At 48.1% G+C, this 26,491-nt stretch overlaps 3 protein-coding genes and 1 long non-coding RNA gene across 6 annotated transcripts; 2 read left to right on the top strand and 2 right to left on the bottom strand.

Annotated features, from left to right (window-relative positions):
• Positions 1-4,112: 4,112 nt before the first annotated feature.
• LOC26532132 (uncharacterized) lies at positions 4,113-4,774 on the top strand. The gene is made up of 2 exons (XR_001453311.2): positions 4,113-4,231; positions 4,296-4,774. It is a non-coding gene; the product is annotated as an uncharacterized lncRNA (long non-coding RNA).
• Positions 4,775-10,451: 5,677 nt separating this feature from the next.
• On the top strand, positions 10,452-19,015 carry FMRFaR (FMRFamide Receptor). Its single transcript, XM_001352684.4, has 2 exons — positions 10,452-11,233; positions 16,935-19,015. Exon 2 carries the CDS (start codon positions 17,196-17,198, stop codon positions 18,900-18,902), a length of 1,707 nt encoding a protein of 568 aa, XP_001352720.1. The 5' UTR covers positions 10,452-11,233; positions 16,935-17,195; the 3' UTR covers positions 18,903-19,015.
• An 806-nt stretch (positions 19,016-19,821) lies between these two features.
• LOC6900096 (prominin-like protein) lies at positions 19,822-25,114 on the bottom strand. 3 transcript variants are annotated; one of them, XR_001453312.2, is made up of 12 exons: positions 24,967-25,114; positions 24,517-24,899; positions 24,310-24,457; positions 24,094-24,219; positions 23,847-24,034; positions 23,606-23,770; positions 23,398-23,528; positions 23,003-23,332; positions 22,818-22,927; positions 21,768-22,710; positions 21,252-21,692; positions 19,822-20,018 (listed from the first exon to the last, which is right to left on the bottom strand). XR_001453312.2 is itself a non-coding variant. In XM_002135418.3 (11 exons), the coding sequence occupies exons 2-11, from the start codon at positions 24,887-24,889 to the stop codon at positions 21,315-21,317; spliced, it is 2,892 nt and encodes a 963-aa protein (XP_002135454.2). In that variant the 5' UTR covers positions 24,890-24,899; positions 24,967-25,114; the 3' UTR covers positions 20,965-21,314. The 3 variants fall into 3 exon arrangements, 1 of the variants encoding a protein (XP_002135454.2); XM_002135418.3 differs by lacking the exon at positions 19,822-20,018 and having other exon boundaries at positions 20,965-21,692; XR_004470028.1 differs by lacking the exons at positions 24,517-24,899; positions 24,967-25,114 and having other exon boundaries at positions 24,094-24,260; positions 24,310-24,422.
• Positions 25,115-25,217: 103 nt separating this feature from the next.
• Positions 25,218-26,373, bottom strand: LOC4812131 (glycerol-3-phosphate phosphatase). Its single transcript, XM_001352685.4, has 2 exons — positions 25,554-26,373; positions 25,218-25,499 (listed from the first exon to the last, which is right to left on the bottom strand). Exons 1-2 carry the CDS (start codon positions 26,297-26,299, stop codon positions 25,319-25,321), a joined length of 927 nt encoding a protein of 308 aa, XP_001352721.1. The 5' UTR covers positions 26,300-26,373; the 3' UTR covers positions 25,218-25,318.
• Positions 26,374-26,491: the final 118 nt, after the last annotated feature.

The following is a 26,491-nucleotide window of genomic DNA, read 5'->3' as shown; positions in this document are numbered from 1 at the left end:
TACTTTCTCCGTCGAGTAGGGATTCCCCCATCTAACCACCAACGAATGTTGTAAATCTTTTCTTATTTTAATTTTCATATTTCGTATTTTTCGGCATATTTCGTAATAACGAAACTACTGTCTGGTCTTTTCTCTGGGCTCCGCCTCTTTTACGAGTTGTGTAATATTAAATGATGTCCCCTCTGATTTCGTACAGATTCTGTTAATGACCACTCAAAAGTTTCAATAGGCCTTCGTGGCCTTGGCCATGCCGCACAGTAGCCTGTCGCTTAGATCTGCACATTGGGCGGTGCCTTGAGGAGTGAAAAGGAGGCTTTCCTTTGTCATCGTTGGCTGCTATCATGTTTTGCACAAAGGGTTTCCCCTGTACCGGGCCTGGCCTCGGCGGCGCCATGTTGTTTATGTTTTCTCATAACGACAGCTCGCAACATGACAACCGCAATCGCGATTCTGCTGCTGTTCGGCGGCACAGTTGGAATTTAAATACGTAATTAAGTTGCCAGAGTCAAGGACTGGGAAGTGGGACCATAAATTGCTGAGAGAAAATGCCAGTTGCCAGTTGCCAGGCGGCGAATATTAAAATAAGTTTTTATTTCCGTCCAACTGACCGGCGAAAATAATTTGGGCGTTTTGTCGATTACCTCATGGACCCCAGAGCCCCAGGACCCCAGGACCCCGGGACCCCAGGACCCCAAGACCCCCGGCTAATGAAAATTAAATAAACCACAAGCGTTGTTAAAATATATGGAATGTACTCGTACCCGTACCCGTACCCGTACCCGTACCCGTACTCCTACCCGTAATAGAGCCAATATTGCGTGCAAATCATGGCCGCGATTAAGTGAAAATGAAGCCTGATTAATTGCCAGGCGATTGCGGTGCCCACATCTAGAGCTCCTGTTCCTGCCAGGATCCATGGATTAATGCCAAACAAAAGGCTAGCAAATGTCATACTTTATGGGTACTCTCGGGCGGCCCTGTGCCCTGTGGCCTTCATTGCCCGGCCATTGTTCCGGTGGCACACGCATAAAAAAACTGAGTTGCGACCATGAAAATTCATGGTGAGACCAGCATTTTACTTACCAGCAGGGACTTGGAATGTGCGAGGGGAGGGGGGTTGGGGGGGTGTCTTCAAGGTCCATCAGGTGCCGCTGCCTTTAAAGAGCACAGCAGCCCAAGGCAAAACGAAAGCTTAACACGGTCTAGTACCCCATCAAAATTAGAAATATTTTCCACTCGAAAGGCACCCCATAGCGTGTGTTGGGTCAGCAATAATACTCGTATTTGTGATTTTTGATGGCCATTTTTGCCTTGATGCCGATTGATGTGGGGCGAGGAGTATTAAAAAATAAAGTTTCAATTGACGATAAAAAGCGTTCGCATATTTGTAAATGAAAGAATGTTCCAGCAGCTCATTGAATCTTGGCTTAAAGGCTAAAGGCTTTTGCTCTGGCTCTGGCCCTTACCCCCTCGATGCGCGTTCATTGGCAGGTCGTAAAACCTTGGCCAGCAACAACAACAACAACAGCAACAACAACAACAGTGTGTCAATAAAAGTGTCAATCAAATCAATGGGAAACAGGCCAGCAATTTTTCACTGGCAGGAATACAAACACACACACACACACACAGATACAGGGACACACATAGAGATACAGGGACACACACATGAGGAATTTGGAGGCGCCGGCTGTTGCAGGACCCATCCTATCCCCACCATCCCCAAAACGAAAGGCAATAAAAACCACTGCGGTATTTGCACTGACGTTGGCAAAACTCTCTCCGCCCTCCGCCCTCCATCCTCCACCCTCCACCCTCCGCTCTCCGCCCTGTGCCCTCCGCCTTGTGCCTTTTCCCCCCCGTGTTGACTGGACTAATTTTTTGTGGCATCCAACATTCAGTCTGTTGTCATTACAAGCCTTGATTTGATTTCGCTGCACATGGATCCTCCGTATGGGGCGGTAAGCGATAAAGCAAACCTTGGCATCTGCCAAATGGAGCTGAAAAAATGCAGCTGCCAGATGTGTGCCAAAGAAAACCCCACAGGGGAAGGGGGGGGCGGGGGGAGTGTATGCAAAAAGCTAGAAATGCGTTCATTTATCAAAATTTGACTGGCGCCAGACAAAAACGAAAATCAAGGAAAATAAATCGTTTCGTCGTTTCGGCCAAGGGTTATAAATGACACCAAAATGTTGCGAATGCTTTGTCCGGGCGGGGCAGGGCGGGGGAGACAAAGGCAGAGCCCGCTTCAGAGATGGGGTTAAGGAAGCGGGGGCATTCACACCACAGAAGGCACATGAAGTGTCCTCAGAGGGGAAAAACCCATCAAATTACCGCACACACACGGTTCACGGGTCACAGGACACGGGTCACGGGTCACGGGCCACGGAAAGGCACCACCAAAAACAGGTGTTAACCGCAGACCAAATAAATCCATCAGCATCTCCATCTCCGGCATCTCAATGGCAAATGGTGGATTAAGCAGCCATTTTGTAAACCCACCGCCACCGCCACGCCCCCCCCGTGCAAATTTATTGCCAAACGTGCCACACATAAAATTCACTCGAGCGAGACAGTTTCCCTTCGGTTTGGTTTGGTTTGTGTTTTTTTGTGTTTTTTTGTTGTGTTTCGTGTGGAAAATTGTTTTACACAACGACCGAAAACCGAATTGAATGAGCGAACAAACAAGCTATAAATTTGTTTGGGCCATATGCAGACATTGCCGCATCTTAAGTGGCAAGAACACGAATTTCAGGCGTTGCAGGCATTCCAGAATGCAAACATGCAACGGAAAGGGAGAGGGGAGAGGGGCGAGGGCGGGGGCGAGCTTACCAACAAGCTGTCGACACTCGGAAGATACTCCATCAATGGAAAACTTTTGTGGCACTTCAAATGCCTGCCGCCCACGTTAGTGTCTGTCTAGGCCTGGCCAAAAATAAGCGTGTTTGCATTGTCCTGCCCTCTTGATTTCAATGGCCATAAGGCAGGGACTGGGACAGGGAGAGAGACGGGGACAGGGCGCCAAACGTTAATCACAGCGTAGATGAGGCAACAGCAGACAGACGGAGGGATTTGCAAGGCGAGAGGGTGGAGGGGGAGAGACAAAACCCCAAAGCCAACGCAATCCGGAATACGACAGCATTACGGCAAGTGAAGACGGAGCCCGTCGCGAGACAGACACCCGGCATTAATTGCGCATTAATGTTTATTGCTCAACGGATGTGGAAGTGGCGCCATTTTGCCATTGCCATTGCCATGGCCATTTGTCTGCTCTGCAACCGCCGCGCCGGAGCACGGCTTGGATACACTTCGCTGGGTGGCCCCTTGAGCGGCTGCTCTCGGAATCGATTCAGTGGGATTAAGCGATTGCGCCAGGCAGGGCTATCAACGGGAAAGCATAATATCGGAATGGCATTTCCTTTGGAGCCCAATCTGCGGGAAGATCAGGCAAAAGTTCATTCGGAAAATTTAGTATGTCGTTTGAAGTTTGAACCTCTGGGAATTATTAATGTCTTGCTCTTATTGTTTTGTACTCCTCCTCCTCGTTCGGGGGAAATTTCAAAGACGTTTGCACCAAATTCAATTTACTTTGAGAGCTGCAATTTTCCCACTTCCGTTGCACACATTTTCCAACGCATTTCCACGTAAAAAACAGAAGCATATCAGCGGTTCGACTTTCGTTCTTGGCCGAGAGCTCTTTTCGTTAGCTTTTTGGCTTTCAATTTCTCGTTTTGTTTCATTAATTTCTTCTGCACTTGCCACTGCCCCTCCTGCCCCTTCTGGCCCTCCTCCCCCTTGCCAGGCTTCTTTGTCTGTGTCTCTGGGGGAATTTGTTTTGTATTTCCGGTTGCAGCGAGCGAGCAGCTACAAATACTTCCGGCCGACTTGCGCGGCGCTCCATTCGGGGCTTAAATTTATGGAGCTAGTTTGCGAGCTGTTTCCGCCGCATTTGCCACATGGCTGCCACCGCAGAGCCCCCCGAGCCAGGGCAGCCACTCTGATTGATTATCCCTGGGCAAAGCAGCGCCATTTGGCGAGCGCTTTGATGCGGCTTTGCCTAATGCAGATCCTCTAATGAGATGGCTGTGTGTCTGTCTCTGTCTCTGTGGCTGCTTTGCTTGAGCTGCCACATGTGGCAGGCAGTGTTTACACAGAAAACATTCGGAAAACCCCAAAAAATACACAAAATTCACTTAAAATAATGCCAGGCAAGCAGGTCAGCTTCGACGAGGTAAGAGATTGGCAGATCAGCTTCTACAGATCCCTTCGCTGACGGTCCTTCTTTATTCTCGCAGAAGAACCTCCAAGGGGAGAGTCCAAGTGGACCGGCAGGCCGCCCACGCCCACGCCCGGGCCCTGCAGGAAGGCCTGCAGCAGAAGTACCGGCCCAGCCCCAGAACGGGAGAGATGGGCCTGTCCTCAAGCGACGTCTTTGAGCATCGGCAGGAAGCAGGCACCGAGGACCTGGAGCACGCGCCGCCACCCCAAGGACCCTGCCGCAAAAGGCTTGGGAAACTGTCACTTGATCGCTGACCCGTGTCAAGCCTCGGTGGCACGTGTGGCCGTGTGCACCTGAGCCTTTTTGCAGCTAATTGAATTACAATTTTTGACTGCCACAACCCCCACGCAGATTCATTCCCTAGGAAGATCCTGGCACGTATGCGACAGGAAGGAGTCCCCCCCTCCCGTTCCCCTACCCCTTCCCCCAGTATGACAACACAAGCCGAAAAAGAAACCATGAATCTCCCGAAGCAAATAAACAAATTACAACAGACTCTCGAGTTGTTGAATGCACGGCCTATGCGTGCCGCCAGGCGACGCGACTTCAAAGTCCCGCGCACTCGCTCGTCTGGCAAATTGTTCGGGGGTTACGGGGCATGGCGAAAACCCCGTAAGTCATTTGGTTACGTAGTCAACCGTTAGGAGGTGTTGCCTATAAGCCGAGTGGCACAGTGGGGCAAAAGTACCAAACTGGTGGAGACGCTCATGAATGCCATATCCTGGGGGGGGAAATTATCAATAAACAAAATTTAAAATAAATAAAAAATGAGAAAAAAATACAAAAGAAAATAAAAAATTTTTACTTGGATTTTGCCCTTAATATGAACATATTTTATAAAATTAAATTAAATCTCATTTAAAAAAATAATATTTATTTTCAATTAAAATTAGCATATGGAGCTACAAATTGAATAAAATATATTATATATTATATATAAATATATATATATATATTATAGTTATTTATTTTATATTAAAAATCAAAGCTAAATATATTTAATTGTACAATTTTTGTATGTGAAAACCGAGTATTCAATTGAAATATGGTCGTCTATTTTTCTTCTCAATTAAATTCTGCCCCTCGTACACTCCACTGTTCCACTGTAAAATGTTACTTTGTGTCGTTGATGAGGCCCTGATTTGATTTTACGACAAGATGAACACGCACCCAGACCCAGACCCAGACGCACCCAAGCAGGCTTCCACCTCCACCCTCCGCCGCCCCATTGATTCCTCCCCTCATTGGGTGGCCTCGAGCCCGCGTTTCGCCGGCTTAAAATTCGCAAATTTTCCTGTGGCATGCGGCAAGCGTTTGAGCTTTGGATATTTCTGACACATATATCCTTAATTATGGGGGAGTCCCCGAATGGTATGTAATCCGAATGCCGAATGAAATGATCCAAAATAAACATGTTTCCAGCCAGGCCGCCGGGGAGCTTTCTGAATGAAATTTGGAATTTGTTATGCAAATGTCATGACTCGGCTCGTTGCGCACAACATCCGGTAGCTGTTTTTTTTCCGCAGCCAAATCCGAAGGCGGAAGGCCAAGTTCGGAGCCCGTTCGGGGTGTCCTCCCAGTGGGTCCGTGCCCCTGTCCCTGCCCCTGTCCGTGCCTCTGCATGTGGACGGAGGATAGGTGCTGATTGCCACGCTTGAAAACGGTTTCGGTCTTTTGGGCTTGCTAAATCACAGACCACACAGCACTACAATGGGCCAGGCCATGCCAGACGAAGGTAAGCAAGAGCCAAGGGAGGTCGACAAAAAAATCTATGAACTGGCCAATTGGTCAAAATCGGCTTGAACTCTGTCTGTGCCTGTCTGTGGGCCAACACTCGAGGCTTACTTATTTATGTGCATATCTGCCGGCTTACAACACTCGCACGAATGCGGCCGGCATTCGGGGGATCTCCACGGATACCCAGACATATGCCACAGATGCCCACAAAACATTTACTTAAATTATTGATTTATTCCCAGAGCCAGTCCCGTGCCCTGTAGTCCCAAGGATGGCAAGGATGACAGTTTTGGGTGCAACATTTGACTAGAAAAACGAAAAGGGGAAACAAAAAATAATTCATAACAATAACAAATAAAAATAAAAATTACAACAAAAAATTATATAAGAGAACCAAAAATATTCAAATTAAAATTATAAATAAAAAAAAAATAAATTATAAATAATAAAAAAAAATAATATTTAAACTAATTAAATTATAATAAATTTAAAAATATAATTTTAAACAAATTTAAATATAATTAATTAAATAAATAATTATATTAATTAATATTGAATAATAAAATAATTAAATCGATTAAATTAAATAAAATTAAATAGAAAAGATTAAATAAAAAATTAAAATAAATATAATTAATGAAATAATTAAATGAATTGAAAATAATTTAATCGACAACTTTAATAAAAAAAATTCAAAAATAGATAAAGAATATTCATGTATGATAAAAAATTAAGTAATAAGTGAATAAATAAACCAACAAGATCGAGTCGCTTATTCTGCAGCAACCATTGGAAGGATTGGCAAGAGCTGCGAAGTGGTTTTGTTTCCGAAACCTTTAAATACATATTCTGGGGAAAAATGTTTAAATCTGTGGCTTTTCCAGCTCATTTCAGCTTGCCGTCTTGAAGTCCTTTCCGCCTGGCTGGCGTTCTGCTCAGTTCCTTCTGGCCGGGCTCCTGAGGTCTTGAATTTCCGTCAAAAGTTGTGGCTGATTTATGGCCAACTTGGCGGACGTCAAAGGACACGCACACGCCGAGTAAGCCGAGCCCTGGCACTGGCAATGGCACTGGCAATGGCAATGGCACTTGGCTCGCATCCGTTTCCTGCTTTTGCTGCTCTGCGGCTCCTGCGGCTCCTGCTGCTCCGCGTATCTCCACTGCGGCCCCGTGGGAGTGTCCCAAAGGATTTGGCCACAACAAGGTAGTAAGCTCTTTTTGATTAGCCACAAAAGGTCGCAATATAATGCACCGCTGGCCTCACTGACATCGCTGGAGTTGATAAGCAGCAGCCGAAATCATAAAACTGTCATTTGGCCGGTTGATAAGAGTCGACGACCAAAAGGGGCCGCCCTGGGCCTTACCGGCTGGTCCAGGGGCAATTCCATGTTGTGTGGCTTTTTTGTTGGGTCAAACACCGCTTCGCCACTTTGAATGGGGCACGAGGCACGAGGCACTTGGCTAGAGGCACTCGGCTGGGGGCTGTTCGTTGCGGGAAAAAGCCGAAAATGGATTGCAAAAACTAATGAACGATTTTCTGGAGTTGTTGCCGTGAGAAAAAGAGCCAACAGGGCAACAGCATGAAAGGTGGCACATCCGTCCCTCGAATCCCAGGGTAGCCGTCAAGCCCGGGCCTCTCCGCGCCCTCTCCTCGACATGGCATACCAGGCCATACTTATGCATATTAGTGCTAATGTCTGGAGGTCCTGTGGCAGGACGATAAAACCAGAGCCGAGGAGGCAGCGAAAAACTTTGCAGACGCATTCCGCACAATGACGCAGTCGCTCCTGGGGCGGGCCATGGAGTGCCTGGATTTACAACTGCAAAAACGTTATTTATTTGCTGCATTATTGCCCACGATGGCCCATGTGTATGGACAAAATTTACATTTAATTATGGCACCGCTCGCCTACAGATCCTTTATGCCAACTTCTGTTGATGTGCCAAGTTTTTTATTGTATTTCAATTGGAATTTATTATCTCCACTCCACATCGGAGTCTAAGGATGAAACTGAAACCGAAACCGAAACCGAAACCGAAGCCGAGGCCCCAGCCCTGAGTCGAGGGGCAGCCATGCGGAAAGGTCACTGAGGCTTGGCTTGGGTTACTGCTGAGTCAGTGGCTGTGGCAGTGGCTGTGGCAGTGGCTGTGGCAAAGTGGCGACAATGATGTAGCACTTGGCAGGGGCCATGGCACTGCAGCAGGCGGCCGCAGGGCGTGGCAGGAATAAATTGAAAAGAAATTATCAATCAAATAGGTATTTGAAAACTCAATTTCTTGGAAAAAACATTGCAGCTGTGGCCCTTTCAATCCACAACAACAAAGCCTCCACTGCGGCTGCAGTCCAAAAGGACAGTCAGGGACGGAAATGAAGCAAAACGCATTTGTAATCCGCTTTTACTTGCTCAACACTAAATTTTTGAACCTGGGGACGGGGGCTATGCCCTGAGGATTAGGAGGCAGGCTGCCTTCTGTTCATTAGCCCCATTAGAGGAGTGCTTATAAATGGCTTAAATTACTGACTGACTCTCTGGCACTCGCCTCCAATCATTATTGAGGAGGTACCTTCTCCCTCCCTCCCTCCTTCTCCTTCTATGCCAACACATCGGAAAGCCATCGCATATATTGCTATGACATCTGGCATTCTCGACTCTCGACTCTCGAAATGCGCATCGCAGCAGCTGCTCCTTTGGGGGGTGGAGGGGGGGAAAGTGTCGAGATTTTCCAAAGAGCTGCTTCAGTGTGAAGAACAAAAGACAAATATCAAAAGTGCTATGCTATGCTGCCCCTCCGACTGCCCCACCGACTGCAGTGCCTGCTGCATTTTCGAAAAAGGGAAAATATTATGGGAATTTGCAGGAGCAGACTTCTGCGGTCTGAGTCCCACTGGGACAGATAACTCAGCCTCAGCCTCATTCGGTTTTTGGGCCTCCGTAAATCTGGTTGTCGGGCAAAAGCCAGCCGCTGGCCGGCGGTCAATCGAATGGCACTCCACACTCCACACTCCTGGCTCCGGGTCCTGCTTCTGGCAAAAGATTCCGTTGTGTAATTGCGCGATTCAAGTGAGTCCAGCTGGGAGCAGCGGGGATCGGCAGCCCGGCAGTCGAGTGGAAATGTCTCGGTGATTAATCTGAACCGTTTGCCTGGCTTCCTTCTAGTCAGCAGCATCCGTCGCTCTAAAGAAGTAAATGAAAACTCATGGAATTGATTGGCAGGACACAAACAAAAACCAAAAAAAAAGAGAGAGAGAGGAAAAAGACACTTTCAGAAATGATTGCAACCGCAAAAGGAAAGGATACATCTCGGAGCTGACTGACAGTTTGCGATTGAGAAATGAAAATATTACAAATATACGAGAAAACCTGTCTGGGAAGCCGCAGAGAAGGCGCTCTGACAAGTACGGGGGAAAGCTGAAATTCAAAGGGAAAATAAATCAACAAGGAGTAATCCTGGGCGTTGTCTCTGTGGCGCCTCCTATGGCTCACGCACATGCCACAAACGGATCAAGGGAGCGGGGGGGACGGTGGCGGTGGACCAAAAACGGAATGTATACATTGTATACAATGAAAGCTTCAATTGAATTAAAACCCAGGCACGAGCAGGGCTTCCCCACCAGCTGAGGCGGAATGTGGGCAGAGCTGATAAAGGCGGATGCCACTGGCTCATGGGTGTTGCATAAATGAAGTGAAGGGGAGGCACAGTGCATTCCTGGAGGTCTGAGCACCCCAAGAAGCTCGGAGCAGTGTCCATAAATCAAACAGTATTGGCGACTCTTGAGGTCAAAGGGTTGACGAAAGACGCTAATGACTTTGGACCCTTGGAGAGCCGCAAAACCACTTGGAGTCTTTGGAGCCCCTCTACCCTCCACCCTCTACCCATTCTTCGAGTGCCAGAACAATAAACATTAAATTACTTTGCTCAAGCGCTTGCCCGTCCGCACATGGAGTACATTTCACCTACCTTGCAACACAGCACCCCGCCCCCAGCCACGGTAGCTCCATGTTTAGATGTGCATTTCCGCAGTGGCCGGCATCCACAGGCAATCGAACCGAAATAAGTATCTGCGGGCCGGGCCGGGACGGGTGGCGGGCCGGCGTTCTTCAATTGCTCAAAGTGGGTCGTGGCTGCGCTGCGCCCGTGGTCATTATAGAGAGTATAAAACTTGATTGCTCGGCCCGTGGCATTTACTTGCCTTATAAATAGTCCGCCGGCTTTCACTCTTGCCCCACCAGACACGCACGCACCCCCACCCCCCAGCCACTGGCATTACCCCCCCGGCTGTGTTGCAGCAACATGCAGGTTGCAGTAATAGTGGCGCCAGACGTGTTTATGAATGAAAAGTGCCCAGGAACGGCTGGCAACACGGAGGGCGGGCGCATGCTCGTTGGCAACAATGTTGCGGCCACCCCCCGAGCGTCAACTTTGTTGCCCGAGAGCTGCCGGAAAATCTGGCGGAATTTTGCTGTTGGCTGGCGGGGGCACAGTTGGCTTTCAGCATTCAACGTGTTTTGCGCTCCGACGGGACTCGGATCCGAATTCCAATTCAAAAAAACGAATTCGCGCCGCTCTTAGGCGTTGTGTTTAAAAATATCATACCTGCGTGAAGGAGCGAGCGAGATACACAGAGAAAAAGATCGAGAAGGCAAGCGAGAGAGAGAGGGACATACACGTATTTTTTTGTTTAGTGATACGCAGAGAAAGGGAAAGTGACAGTGAAAGTGCCGTGATATCTCCCATGGAACTCTCCTCTGAAGAAGTACTCCTGCCGCTAATCCCATTGCCATTAACCACGCAGATCGACATTTTTTTTAAGTGTGGCCGGGCAGTGTATCGACGATTTATAAATAAATATATTAAGTATATTCCGCCCAAGAGAGAGCACAGTACAAATGAAAAGCTTCCCCCCAAAAGAATTCCCAGTGAAATGTGAAAACAAATTGTTAAATTAGCCCCAAAAATCCGCAGCCAGAATCGAATCGCACCATTGATCATTCCCGGCCGAGTGACATATCTCCCGAATATAATTAACCCCATCGAGGCAGAGCCCCACAGAGCCCCACACAGCCCTTGGCATTGAGTGTCGACATCTCGTGACCCCCACCCACGACCCCCCACGACCCAACCCCCGCCGTTCATATACATATGCAAATGAGTCGAGGATTTTCGGGAGTTCGACGCGATTCCCTGGCGCTCGCACGCCCCGCAAATTAAATTCCCAAGGTAAGCAAATAAATCTTAATAAGATTATTGCAGAAACACACACACACACACACACACGCATAAAAAAACAACATGTCATAAAAATTACATTTCCTTAAGAAAGGAAAATTTTTGCAAGTGTCTGTCGTTTTTTATGGGCATCCGTGAGACGGGCCTTGGGCTGGCTGGGAAAACCTCATGGATGCGATTTCCCCGTCGATAAGCCTCAGAATGTTGAATATTAAAAAGATTAATTTATGATTGGGTGGATGGTGAATGGTGAATGGTGGATGCGGCTTGTTGACAGCCCCAGCCTTTCGAACAGACATTTTTATTAGCCTTATGGATGGGCGTGAAGGGAGTGGGACTCCGGATCATCTGCTGGATGCAATTGTAGCTCTGACAGCCAGCGATGTGACAGCAAGGACGCAAAGAAACACTCTTGAATGCCCTTTAATGTATTATAAATATCCAAATTCAGTTGAGCAACCAACGATCCAGTTTGCACCGCAAAATCCAAGGGATTGCCTAATGCATCCATTAGGCTGTCCTTGGAATAAGCCGCAATGGTTTTTAAAGGGCTTTTAGAGCTCTTAACACAAATACCAGCGGCGACAGGAATTAACGAAATATTCCAATTAAATAATGGAAAAAGTACAGACATAATTCCCCGCCACCAGCAACCAGCCACCAGCATATTTCCCATTGAAAACAGCGCATTTAAGTGCAATTTAAACAAATTGTTGACACACTTTAAGTTCTGCATTATGTGGCATAAATTTGGGACTTGATTTCTTTCTTTGTTTAGCCATTTCCTGGGATTCTCAATTATGGCCACAGAAATTCCAGTTCGTGGCAAAGCAAAGGCGACACTTTTTCCTGGCATTTTAGGAGAAATTCAATTTGGCTCCTTTGTGCCCAGAATGTATCCGTAACAATGCAGAAATCATAAATAAATATAGTTCAACCTAAAGCAAACACTTAAGTAAATTGCATGGCTTGGGTTTTGGTTTTGGTTTCGGTTTTGGTTTCGGTTTTGGTTTTCTTGCAAAAACATGGTCCAGTTTTCTTTTGGCAGGCAAATGTAAGTACGTTTTTCCGTAGGCTAGGAGCTCCATTTTCTCAGAAGAATTTGCATAGAAGCAGCAAAAACTTTTGTCCGAAATACTCCCCCAGGTGCTCCCCTTTGCATTTATTCACATGCATTCACATTCAGATAAGATAAAAAAGGGTGCTCTCGTCCACAGAACTGCATATTAATTAAGTAAATTCTTGGTTTATTTGCATGCCAGGTAGTCCTGGGATCCTCCTCTGCCAGGCCTTGGCTTGAGTCCTAAACTGCCTTCTGCTTGCCACTTAATGTCGGAATGATTAATTATAACTGCCGTGTGGCTGGCAAGCACCTAGACACCCGTACACCTAGACCCATTGATCAATCAAATTGCTTGAAAAATTTCCAACAATTAGAGCAGCTGGAAGCTGGAAGCTGGATGCGCTCATTAAAACCTAAATTGCAACAGAAATATGCAAATGACAGGCGCCCACAAGACGAGGCAAACAGGAACTGGAACCAGACCCGGACACAGACCCGAACGGACGGACATCCATTCCGTGCCATCGTATAGACCGGGCCACAGCACGGGTCCCTGGCAAAAGTCGCATTTCTTTTCGTTTTCGTTATGTTCCGTTACGTTCCGCGCAGAGCGAAAGCCTTGAAACTGTCAACTAAAAATAAATCGCAAAGAGCTTGCTTTTCTCTCTCACTGTCTCTGCACTGCCCTCCCCAACCCCCACCCCCCAGCAACCACCCCCCGGCCGTCTATATAATAATTATAATTTTTGTGTGTTTTCATTTGGGTCCGTCCGCCAACAAGATTCCTCGACTTTTATACGACTATGTTTTATCTGGCTTTATATGCTCTCGACCACCGCATGTTCGATCTCTCTCTCTCTCTCTCTCTCTCTCTCACTCTCTTTGTCTCTGCCATCGAATCACAAATCTATATCTAAATATGTACATATATGTAGGAGGCAGAGGTAGGTATGTTCCGCTGGCACATGGAATCACAATGGAATAAGTTAATAATACTTAAGCTGCTTAATTAAATAAATTTCCACAGAAAACAGAGAAAATATAAATATCTACCATAGAATAGTGTTCGAATGTGAATTATAATTTATAGATATTTTAATTTATTGTTGTCCGCTGTAGGGCCATAATAATCAATAACAAAAAGAGAGAAGAAAAAGGAGAAAACGTACAGCGGATGCCAAAAAGAACCAGCCAGCCAAAGGACCAAAGCCAAAGGGGGCGGGGAGGGAAAGCCAAGTTGGCGCCTCGTTGGACAAACATCCAAAAGTGCACTCTCAAACACAAAGCCACACACACAACACTAGCCCAACGACAACATTCCACATGATTCCAAATTGCTTTCTAAATAATTAAGCTTAATGGCAGTCAACGAATTAAACATTAATTGAAACTATTCGTCGCCCCCAACATGTGGCTCACGGAACTCCAAAATCCAACATCCTGGCATTGATTGCGCGGTGAATAACATTCCGTTTAATACCCAACATTCCCCTTAATTGTTTCAACATTCAAATGTGCCGTTATCTTCAAGTGCCTGGCCGCGGAAAAAAGAAAGGGAGTCGAACATTTCGACTAGAAGATACCTATCTAAACGGATGGGATATTTGGCAATACTTGGCTTTCTTGGGGGAAAGATTTTTGGGATGTCTCTTGTGCGCCTCGCCAGGACTGTGTATATTTTTGTGGGATACCCACCATAGACCACCTTTTGTTGCTATCCCTGACGAAATCGAATACCCTGCCTGCTATGAAAAAACCGTGTAAAAACAGCCGGGGAAAAAAGCTTGGTTTAACTAAAAGAGCCCACAAGTCAAGTCGGCTGTCGGTTGTTTTTGATACATTTAAAAGCTTACAGTTGTTTTTGGTATTGGTGGTGTTGAAGCCCTCGATATTTTCGAACATTTTGAGCCGTTTAAGCCGCGCTGTGTTAATGGACACCCAGTCGAGAGCACTGGGGCTTGAAGAGTACACTGTACTTTGTTGGATACTCCATGGCACCAGTCCAGCGGCATTTTAGATGCCCTTTGCATGAGAGATGAGCCGCCCACACATTACACTACAATATGTGCCGATTCTATGCCGCAGAAAAGCATATACCATAGTCGTCCGAGCCCTAGTTGGGGCATTCCCCGAACCTTGCCAGTGCTATGACAGTGAAAAAGGTCAACCAAAGAAAAGTGCAGCAGAAAAAAGCATGGAAATGCCACCAAGAACGAAATGCCGAATCTTTGGATACCCTAGCAGATGCCCACCTGGCATTATGCCTTTCCCTGTGTCAAAGTCGACAGACCCTCTGAGAGGGCGGCATAAAAGTGGGGAAAAAAGCGAACGCATTGCCACAACGAGGAAAAACTGTTGGCCAGCAGAGGCTTGCCCGTTTTGGCCCGGGGAAAAAGCAATTTCGGGACTGGACTGGACTGGACTGGTCGTGTGGGCGATTTACCAATGTCAGGGCAATAAAAAATGAATGTGCCGGGGCCGGCGGCGACTGGTGTGACTCGAATGGGGACACGTGCTGGCCGTCAAGAGTGGCAAAAGGGTCACAAACATTAAAACTAATTGCTGCTATAATTGCCGGGACAGTTGGTCCAAAAGAGCGTTTCAATGCCCGCCTCTAATTGAGATAATCGCATTAGGAGCCGACATTGGAGCTGGAGGCAGAGCCAGGACCCAGGGACCCAGGGACCACTCTTGGGTGGTTCACCTGCAGTCGTGGATGGCGTGTTTGTGCTGGCCAATGACCGCAAATCGCTAACCACTTAACATGCAACCTGGTCTGAGGGACACAATGTAATTTACTGCCGCTGCACAGATAACAAATGCAAATGTCGCCAATAACACGCATACGTCACGTGGGACCCGGGCCACGTGCTAGCCTCCCTCTCTCTTGCTGAACAGCATCCAGGGGGGGTCTGGTATCAGGGGTATGGGGTCTGAATAAATGGACAAAACCACAAATACAATAGCGGTCCTTTGTTTTGCTTAGCTTGCCCATAAATTACATCAGGGTGTATCACAATCGGATCGAGATTGGGGCACTCGAATCGGATATTGAATTCGTTATGCATTGACGCTAAAGAGGATAATAAATGTTTATTCCGACAGGAATGTTTACATCTACTAAATCAAGCATTCAAATCCCTGTTTCTCCCAGTGCACATTCAGCTATAATTCGATATTGTGCTCTGATTTGTCTGGCCACTCGATGGGCCATAAGGCGCGAGGTCTGCTCAGAGGACTGTGGCCCAATCCATATCTTTGCCTGTCACTCAGATGGATCGGTGTGTGGGGCCTGGGTGCTGGTCACATAAGCTTGATTGATGTGTCAAAAATGTGACACTTAATGCCCGCGGAGTGTGGGCATTTCCTGACATTTACACGTGCCACAACAATGGCATCGAATCCTTAACTGATTTAGTGTCCCATTCCACTGGAGCTCCCACTTGTTGGGCCACTGGGCAGCTGCGATAAAGGTATATGTAGCTCGCCATAAAGTGAATTAAATCATTAGGGTGTGACCCAACACAGGACCTGCATTAAAGGATTGTACACATATGCCATTTAGTCGTAATTGCCAAAGCCACAGCCACATTCAATGGCGCTCTGCACAGGAGAGCGCGTGTCTACTGCAAACTTTCTACTCTCCCAGTTCCAGCTAATTTCCCATCTTTTGGTTTAGGTCTCTGGCATAATTTAGATTGCAGCTTGTGGCGGGTCTGGTTGGAGGTCTGTTGCGGATATGTGTGCATACGTACCGGGCCATGGTCCGGGAACACTGATAGTTGGACGTGCATGTTGATGCAGGTGTGGGCTTCTATTAAAAAAAATAATGATGGAAAAATTATGAGTGCTGGTACCGATGTGAACCAACCCACTTTTTCTGATAGCGGGGGGCTTCAAAATTATCTATTCTGATTTTAAAGCTTTATATTTTCCAGACGGTCAGCTCAAGCTGCAAACTGTCTGAACCCCATTTAGAGCTGGTTTTATCAGCTTTCCAGAATGGCAAAGTTCAATACTATCGAATCTCAGATACCAAAGTTATGTCTTAAACAGAAGCACAACCTTTAAAGAAAAAGACCATTAAAGACCATTAAAAAAAGGATTATGATACAAAATCTATAAAAAGAAGTCGGTTCGGTGCACGCTGCTACGTTTTGTTGAGTAGTGTAATCAAATAGTCTGTTGTAATGGTCTAGGATGCTTTCCTCAAATGCTCGGTGTGGTTTTGTACTCCGTTGGAAACTGAGGTCAGGTGTGTCAGGTGGGTCATGTGGCTGCTCAACCGCTTCCCAGAAGGTTATACGATTACGACCACCACAGGGTGAGGCGGATGAGCAATCACAAAAGGCCATTGTGAAACATAAGAGCCTTTGCCCCCCCGTCTCTTTAAAGCATAATTGCCACAAATTACCTGCAAGAAGGGTACTCCTGCCCCAGGCGCTTCCTTCCAGCTAAAGGCGGACCAAAGCCAAGCAATTGACACCCTAAGCAATCTCATGTGGCGTGAGGGCAGTCCCGTGTTCACAGTCCGTATTTCTTGGAAATCGATAGTCTAGTCCTAAGCTCTGCCTCTCTGGGCCCGAACGGAACTAATCGACCTTCCATTTCTCATTTCCGATGTTGCAGCTAAACGTGTCGGCGACGCGTGGCCCGGAACCGGGGCCAAGTGGAAGGCTAAGAGCTCTTTACGCCGCGTGACCCCCTGGCCGGCAAGGACAGGTGGAACAACAGGTCACAGAAGGATTGATGTTTGGGCGAAAGTTCACGGCCAGCTGCATAGATGTTACCCAAGTCGCAGGTCGCTGCCAGGACGCCACTCTAGTACCGAGGAACCGAGGAAGACTGCCAGCCGGCGGAGAGTAGACGCCGGCAAGGACCAGCCACGTAATGAGCGGTGCCGCCGCTCGGCTGCTGCTGCGCCTGGAGCTGCCCGCGCCGGGTGTGATGCCCCCGCCGCCGACCGACTACGACTGGGGGCCCATCGGCGAGGATGAGTTTCTGGCCAGTGCCACGGCCACGGCAACGGCCAGGAGCCACGAGGATGCGGTGCGCTATGAGATGGCCGACATACTGGGCAGCACGGTGCCCACCACGCTGTACGAGCAGGTGGTGCAGCAGTGGCTGCCGGCCCTGAACGGCAGCTACACGACGCACGGGCCCAACCACACGGACCTGCAGACGGACCTCCTCTATCCGCACTACGACGACGCGGACTTCGACCTGGAGCCGAACTGGACGCGCACCTGCGAGGAGGTGTACAATCCGCTGCTGGAGAACAACCGCATCGAGTTCTGGGTGTGCGGCGTCCTGATCAACATCGTGGGCCTGCTGGGCATCCTGGGCAATGTCATCTCGATGATCATCCTGTCCCGTCCGCAGATGCGCTCCAGCATCAATTACCTGCTGACGGGCCTGGCCCGCTGCGACACCGTGCTGATCCTCACCTCCATCCTGCTGTTCGGCATTCCCTCGATCTACCCGTATACGGGGCACTTTTTCGGCTACTACAACAACGTGTATCCGTTCATCTCGCCGGTGGTCTTCCCCATTGCCATGATCGCCCAGACGTCGAGCATCTACATGACCTTCACGGTGACCCTGGAGCGGTACGTGGCCGTCTGCCATCCGCTGCGGGCCCGCGCCCTGTGCACCTACGGCCGGGCCAAGATCTACTTCATTGTGTGCGTGTGCTTCGCCCTCGCGTACAACATGCCGCGCTTCTGGGAGGTGCTGACGGTCACCTATCCGCTGCCCGAGTCGGATGTGGTGCTGCACTGCGTGCGGCCGTCGCGGCTGCGCCGGAACCAGGCCTACATCAACATATACATACACTGGTGCTACCTGATCATCAACTACATCATACCCTTCCTCACCCTGGCCATACTCAACTGCTTGATCTACAGGCAGGTGAAGCGGGCGAACCGGGAGCGCCAGCGCCTGTCGCGCTCCGAGAAGCGGGAGATCGGCCTGGCCACCATGCTCCTCTGCGTGGTGGTGGTGTTCTTCATGCTGAACTTCCTGCCGCTGGTCCTCAACATCTCGGAGGCCTTCTACAACCTGATCGACCACAAGCTGACGAAGCTCTCCAACCTGCTGATCACGATCAACAGCAGCGTCAACTTTCTCATTTACATCATCTTCGGGGAGAAGTTCAAGCGCATTTTTTTACTCATTTTTTTCAAGCGGCGCCTGAGTCGTGACCAGCCGGATCTTATACACTACGAGAGCTCCATATCGAACAACGGCGACGGCACCATCAATCACCGGTCGTCCGGCCGCTTCTCGCGGCACGGCACACAGCGGAGCACCACCACCACCTACCTGGTGGCTACGGGCACCGGCGGCGGGGGCGGGGGCAGCACCTCCCAGCTGAACAATGTCCGACTCACGCAGGTGTCCGGCTCGCCCGGCCTGGTCAAGATCAAGCGGAATCGGGCCCCCTCACCGGGTCCGGTGGTCTACTTTCCGGCCCGCGAGATGCAGCGCTCCGTGTCGACGAACACCAATTCGGCGACCAACAATAACACGGCCATTGGCTATGACTGGACGTTGCAGGACAGCAAGAAGCTGGGGCATGTCTCCTCGGGCTTCTGAGGGATCAGGGATCAGTCCACTGGTCATGTACATACACCTAAATATATCCAAAGAGATCAGGCTTTATCCAAACGAATATAATATAATATACTCTAATATATGTATCTGTATCTGTATCTGTATCTTTATCTGTAGTGAAGGCATCAAACTATGCGCTCCAAGCGTTGCGTTACTTTGTGATAAGCGTTAAGTGTTTCCTGCTCCTACTTCTACTTCTACTCCTCTTGCAACTTTACCTCCTCCTCCTTAAATATTTCTCGAATTCAAAGTACAGGTACGCGTAGTAGCAGGCCCCACTGTAGTGTCTTCTTGTCTTGTCTCGTCTTGTCTTGTAAAAACTGCTCAATCAATCGAATTTCTTTCAATTTTGCACTAAATTAGACAGAAAAAGTTTTTCCAGAGTCATTCGCAATATCGTTTTACCGACCCAGCCGACCCGTCACGCCCACTTTCCCCCACTGACCGAACTTTTCGCTTCTTTATTTATTATCAAGTTTTGGGTGCTTTTAATTAAATATCCTTTGGAGAGCATTTCATTTCTCAGCCAAACTTGATGGATGATTTCCCTTCTTTTTTTTATTTTTTCGCCCTGCTGTTCCGATGATTTTGGTTTTTGTTTTCGAAACTTTTCTCAAATACAGGCGGGGCGAAAGTGTTGGGGTTAGCGGGGCAATCTGTCAACTTGTCGGAAAGAAAAGTTTTTAAAACGCTGCTCAAAAGTTCAAAGTCAGCTCTCAGCTCAGCTCTCGGCTCAGAGAGGTTCCGCCTGTGAGTCCCGTAAGTAGCTCAATTTAACATCAACAACAATAACAACCACAACAACAACAACAAAATAAAGAAAAAGACATTTTCAGGTATTCAAACAAAAATGAATTAAAAGTACTCTAAATACACACAAAAAATAAAATACAAATAAAAATTAAGATAAAATGAAATGAATTTTTTTTGCTATTGTATAAAATATATTTAAGAGTTTTGTGTAAATATTTCGAAATAACGTGTCCATGCAAAGCATAAATGATCCCAAAGAAAATGTACCGGCTTTCCATTGAAAATAAGTCCAGGAATGGGAGTCCGGGATTCGAAGAAATTCCAGCCATCATCCTCCTCTCCTGCCTGCAATAAATACGAGAACAGAATGCCCCTATTTTACCATGTAACAAAATAAAAGAAATACTCATCATATGGGAATACCAAGCCCCCACCCCCCCGCGAGAACCCAAAGGGCTTCTCAGTTAACTAAATACTTGTACTATTTATTTAGAATTAGATTAGCCTTAATATTGTATAGTTGTATCGAATACGTAACCGAACAGTCGTCATAACTAATTTCAAGGATTGAGCAAATAAATGATGATGAGAAATCCGAAATTGTTTTCATTTGTCTGAGAGCCTCGTCTGGGAGAGTTTTAAATAATAACTACATTGAGGGATTGGGGGGGGATTCACTAACGAGCACTTTGGACGGCCACTTTGCCTGCCATTCAATTAGGGCGACCTTCGGGGGGTGCGGGGGTGGGCCAGGACCACGCACCTATGCTTAAGCAGGCCGAGCACGTTGTCAACAGGCGCCCCGATAATAATGCACAAGTCACACAAAGGAATTTAAATAATAACCATAACAATAAGACACAAAACACACACACAAACACACACAGTCGCAGAGCAGGGAAACATCCTTGTTCGTAAGTGAATTACGGGGAACGCACGTGCGCCAGGGCCCAGCCCCGGGCCGTGCCCATAATCCCATAAGAGGCTGACTCGGATTTGCGATAACCACAAATAATTAGGGGACAAGGGGGAGCGGATTAACACAGAGCCCGATGAAAGCTGAATATTTATGATTTCTTTATGTGGGCTCCAGTGGAAGTGTGTGTTTGACAGAAGGACTTCCCCGGAGTACCAGCAGAGAGGCCACACTTGGGTTTTCTTCTCCGCCGATCTTTCCTAGAAACAACGAATGAGCTTCCAAAGAAGCCACAGTGCTCCTGCCACATTGAAGTGCCCCTGGACAATGGATGATAATAAATCAGCCCCTTGATAATGTCAACGGCAGGGAAAGTATTTTTTGCCTGACGAGTTTTTAATACTGCCCGGGATTATCATGCCTTTGACAAATGACAAGAATTTCGGTTTGATTCGTTGACAAAGTGTTGACCCCGCCATGGTGTTTGCCAATTAATTATTTGCCTTTGAACGGCCACAGCATGTCATCGAAAAATGTAATTAATCCGCCGGAAACCCATCGAATCTGAAGGCGACAGTGCCTAAACGCTCGGCAACAGTTCTGCTTCGTCTTCTCCTCCACTCAAGATTGACGATTGAATTTCACAAGCTTTAAATACTCACAGACTTGACGGGCTTTGATGGGGCCATAACAGGATAGTCGAATATTCGACTCTCTACCATTGGCTAATCCAACTTATTCTTCCCGTCTGTACTGGGCTCTGGGTCCCTGATTGGCAAGGGCAGGGGCAATTCCATGGGATGATTCGTCGTTTCTTCAATCGCCTGCTCCACGTCGAGAATCGCCGCTCGTGCAAAGTCGTCCTGAAGACCGCAGGGACAATGTGCAGCCCCACCAGACCCACCAGACCCACCAGGATCACCGCCTGCCAGCCTCTCCGATCGACTAATGCAGTACGGACAGCTGTGACTCTTGGTCGGTCCCACGATGAACGGCCTGGGCCTCGTCTGGATCTGCTTGTACAGGCACTGCAGGCGATGGCCGATACAGAGTACGCCTATCAGAAGGAAGGCAGACACCAATATGCCCAGCCAGCAGCCGATCTACAGGCACATGCCATTGGTGAGGTAAAATCGAAATCAATGTTGGGGTGGGGGTCAACCATAACTAGTACTCACTATGGGGTCAACCAGGTCGCTGCACACCGTGTCCAGGCTGTAGTCATATATGTAGGTGAGTGGCTGGCAGTGTCCCACCTTAGTGTTTGCCTCATGGACTACCATTTTGATGTAGTTGTTGACCTGTTGCTGAACCACAGTGGTCAGATTTTTGCCAATATTGGCAAGGTAGTGCTTGCCCATGTCCCGTATAAACATCTCGGTATTCTGAATATTTTTTAACAAGAGTCTGATGGAGTCGCCAAAGCTGTAGTACTCGTATTCAATTTGACTTTGGATCCAACTGGCATAGCGCAACACCTCCACGACATTCTCTTCCAGAAACGGAGTATATTCCTTATGAAATGTTTCTAAGTTTTCATATTCATTTTCGAAAGCAGCCTTTGCCGCTTGGTAGTAATTCCACGGCAGTGAGCGAGCTAATTTCTTCAGGCCCCTTCGGAGATTCTCAAAATCGATTGCCACATACTCATAGCATAGGATATCATACCACAGATCAGGATGGACACGGTCGAGGGACGAGTTCGCCGCTGCCGTGTACACGTCTATGTCCTTTGGTGTTAATAGGAAAAAATCGGATAGATCTAGATCTTGGAAAAGTGAGAAATCGGCTTCCATTGGGGTCATGACGCGGATTCGTATCAAGTCGTCCACGTCGTAGATTCGATTCTCTCGCAGATATTTAAAGATGCTGTTTTCGCCTTCGCACTCATTGATAAGATTCGATATCTTGAGGGCATCCTTGGAGCCGTCCCGCCTAGAGGAAAACACAGAGCTGACATCGCTCTCTAATTTGATCTCGCTGATGAGCCTTTCTCGGGCAGCCCTCTGCTTCTCGGTAAGTGGTGCGCATGCGCCTTTGTACGCCACGGCGCCGATCAAAAAGTAGCACAGTCCAATCATGAGCATAATGGATATCACGCAGACTATCAACAGCATGGCTCTGCGGGGTAGCCAAGGGGGTCTCAGTGAAGGACAACAGATACAGATACAGATACAGATACGACTAGTACAGACTAGCCTAGACCGTAATAGCCGAGGGGCACTCACAATAGAATGAAGTGCGAGCCAATCCTCCGGCTCATACCATTGTCTCTCACTCCAGTGACACGTTTGCCGAAGCAGCCGAAGGCCAAGGCGATTATCAGGACAACCAGTATCTAGGGAATATTACGAAGCTTGGGAGCTTAGTTCCGTTTCGGAGGAAAGCCACATTCAGCGCCACATTCACTTACCACAGCCACAAAGACAGCGATGGACACTAACACATAGTTACGGGTCCGATCGAACCGGACGTACAGATCGTCGAAGGCCCTCGTCGAGCGCAGTGTGGCCAGATGAATGTCACTGATAACCACTTCAATTATTTCATTGATGCGGTCTGCCTGATCGGCAAAGAGCTTCTTTCCCTTCTGTATGTCGCGGATCATTGGTGCAGCGACGCGTTCCATTTCCTCCTTGATCAATACGGTTATTTCATGCAGTCGTGCCAGTGCCTCATCTGGTCTACGCTCATGCCGAAAAAGTGCCCTTAATCCATGTTGTATTGTCTCAACCCTGGGCATCTGCATAGATTCAGAATTCTTAATGAAGATTCCGTCAATTTTTGAATTTGTTAACAGGCACACACCTTGTCCGGATGCAGACATCTGGATGTGTCGATAAACTCGATATCGGAGCGACCCAGAAATTTGATGCACTCTTGGCTGCCACAAAGCACCGTTGCCGCATAGTTTATGTCGCGTTTCACTCCTCGCAAAGCTGTAGTTTCAAATAATTTTCAAAATTCAATGTTACTCGTAGTGGGATTATGGGGACTGTGGACTGGGGACTGGTACCTTCTCTTAGTCTTATGGAGGTAATCGCAACAAACGAATGAAAATCATGGTTGTGGTCAGTATAATATTCAGTGATTCTGAAATTGCCAAATATATATTTGAGTTCTTGAATTGAATTAGCCCCTGAAGCATCGTTCAAGTCCTTGGCTATATGTCTAGGTGCATCTAGACGGACGATTGGGAATGGATTAAATTGATATGGAGGTGAGGTGTATGGTGAGGTATGGAAATTAGATTATACTCATGATCAAATGGATCAGATGCGTCTCCAGCTCCTCAAAGTTTTTCACAAACAGATGCTCTATATGCTCCTGGACACCGTACAGGAAATTACAGGTGTCCAGGCTACCCCTTTCCAGGGTCCTCTTGGTCTTGGCCAGGCCGCGTTCCAGCAAGCTATTCGAGTAAACAGCCATGGCCATGCACAAGCTGAGAGCAGAACAAAAACGGCATAAACGGATCTCCACAACAGCATCTTTATTACCTACCCGATCATTACGATGATCAGAGCCAGGCAGGTGCCCCAAATGAAACGCCTCCTCCTATTGGCAGCTATATCGCAGGGCGGACAGCCCTGCTTGCAGCGACAGCAGCAAAAGCAGCAATACAAAACGCTGATGGTCCACGGACCGAGACCGAGACGGACAGAAATGAACTAAAGCTTTAATGGTCTTGCCAGGCAAACCCAACGGGGATCTACTCACCCAAAAAAAGGGATCAGGACGATGAGAGCGACGATAATGCTCGCCCACAGCCAAAAGAGCCAGTATGCGGCGAACCAGGCCGCCCAATCGTTTCTGTCCACCTTCCGTCCCAGCGCCATCTTCTCCGTTCCAACAAACCTAAGGTAGCCTGAAACAAAGATTTGGGCATTTGCCTAAAACCACATCTTGGCCCCTTGGCCCGCTTACCCCTTGGTACAGTCACATTAACTGGAAAGAACTTGTCGTAAATGCCTCGCGACCATTTGAAAAGAGCAGTAAACTTTCTTGTGTAGTTTTCATGCTTCGTATAGTTCAACACATTCGACAGATTGAACTTGGAAAGTTTAGCTTCAGAAAAGTGAACCAGACCCAACTGCTCGTGGGTGGTGCCGTCTCCCTTGTACCCCTTGCGCCAATTCGGCCTCGGAGTCGGTCTGGGGGGACGCGATCTGGCGGCGGCACATATCTGCAGGCACAGCACAAACAGAAGCAGGGCCGCCAGGGAGAGACGGAGGAGACTCTGTTTTCCGTATTTGGACATTTTGAGGTCCAGAATTCCGTTGCTTCGATTTTGTTTCATTCACATACTCCTTGGGAAACGAGTAGGACCTTAAGATAGGGGAGAGGCCCAAAAGGAAGGCCCACCAAAACGCTCACCTATGCTGTGTAGAGACAGGGCATCCCTTCCTGGACGGTCCTTGAATGCACAATTTTAATTTGTATATTTTGTATTTTATTTTGAAATAGTGGCAAGAGGCTTGTGTGGCTGTGTATCTGTGTATCTGTGTATAAGCATGTGTCAAAAATAACAGTTAAGTCAATCAGTATTGATGGCAAAAAACACATCATCGAGGCTGTAGTAAGAGCATCGTCGGCTTCTTTCGGGCTTTCAATTAGTCGGCAAAATGTTCGGACTCATATTAATCTAGAATTTATTAAAGCATTACATTTAGAAGGTGTACCAGATGTATGGGCATTCATTCATGTGTTGTGCTCATGATCGACAGATCTAGCAGAGGAACTCCCGCAAGTGTCCCAGAGAGGGCAGATAGGTGTCTGGGATCATGTCCACTTTGCTGTGTCCTTCGTCATTGCAAATCTGGCGCACCTCTTTCAAGGTGCTGACGCCGGTGCCCACGAAAAGCGATTGGAAGCCGCAGTTGCTGGCGAACAGTATGTCCGTGTAGAGACTGGAATAGGCGGGTGAGGTAAGAGCAGGTGGGGCAGGAGAACGGACCACTTACGTGTCGCCAACCATCAGCGTGGACTCCCGCTTGAGGACGCCGCATTGCAGCAGCTGCTCCACCATCAGGGGATTCGGCTTGCCCAAAATCAGCGGCATTCGGCCAGTGATGGCCTTCACGGCGGCCACCATGGCACCGGCGCCCACAATCATCCGGTTTTTGCCCACCGGATAGGCGGTGTCCAGACAGGTGCCCAGGAAGAGGACCTTCGGCTCCTGGAGGTACGAACTGGCCCTGATTATCTTCGGCACATTGAAGCTCTCATCCTTGCCGATTATCACGGCGCCCACCTCGTGATCCAGGTACATATCCTTGGCAAACTGTTCCATGGGCTTGAGCAGCTTCTCCTTGCCCACAGAGAAGCTGCAGATGTTCTCCTTGGCCAGCTCATCGACAATGGCCGACTCCCCGACGATGTACGCCTTCTTTTTGAACCCCTTCGCGCTGAGGAACCTGGCCACGGACAGCGCCGAGCTCAGTATCTGCTCTTCCTGGATCTCGTAGCCGAACTGCTGAGCCTTCGCGGCCAGATCCTTGGTGAGCAGACCCGAATGGTTGGTCGCCACCAGCACCTGCCTGCCCGAGCTCTTGATCATGTTAAAGGTCTCCACTGCCCCATTGATCGGCCGGTTCAGGTGCCACAGAACACCGTCGGCATCGAATATCACCGATTCGATTGTGGTCAGCCACTGGCGCACCTTCTCCTTGGGTATTTTGGTCAGATCCGTGCAGGTACGCTTGAACATGGCTCAGCACGGGACTACAACTGCTCGTAGGTGATATTTTGTAACAACAATAAAACAGTCAAACCACAATTGACATTCCACGCAGACAGTACTAGATTGTGAGTTTTCTCAGAAACCAAGATCTCAGATCCAAGCAAAAACCCTGTTTGAACAGAGCAAGCCCAGCACCGAGAAATAATGGGTACACATCGT

The sequence above is a fragment of the Drosophila pseudoobscura genome, chromosome X (assembly GCF_009870125.1).
Source record: "Drosophila pseudoobscura strain MV-25-SWS-2005 chromosome X, UCI_Dpse_MV25, whole genome shotgun sequence".
NCBI lineage: Eukaryota > Metazoa > Arthropoda > Insecta > Diptera > Drosophilidae > Drosophila > Drosophila pseudoobscura.
The sequence above is the reverse complement of the archived record's forward strand: the minus strand, read 5'-3'. Positions and strand labels throughout refer to the sequence as shown.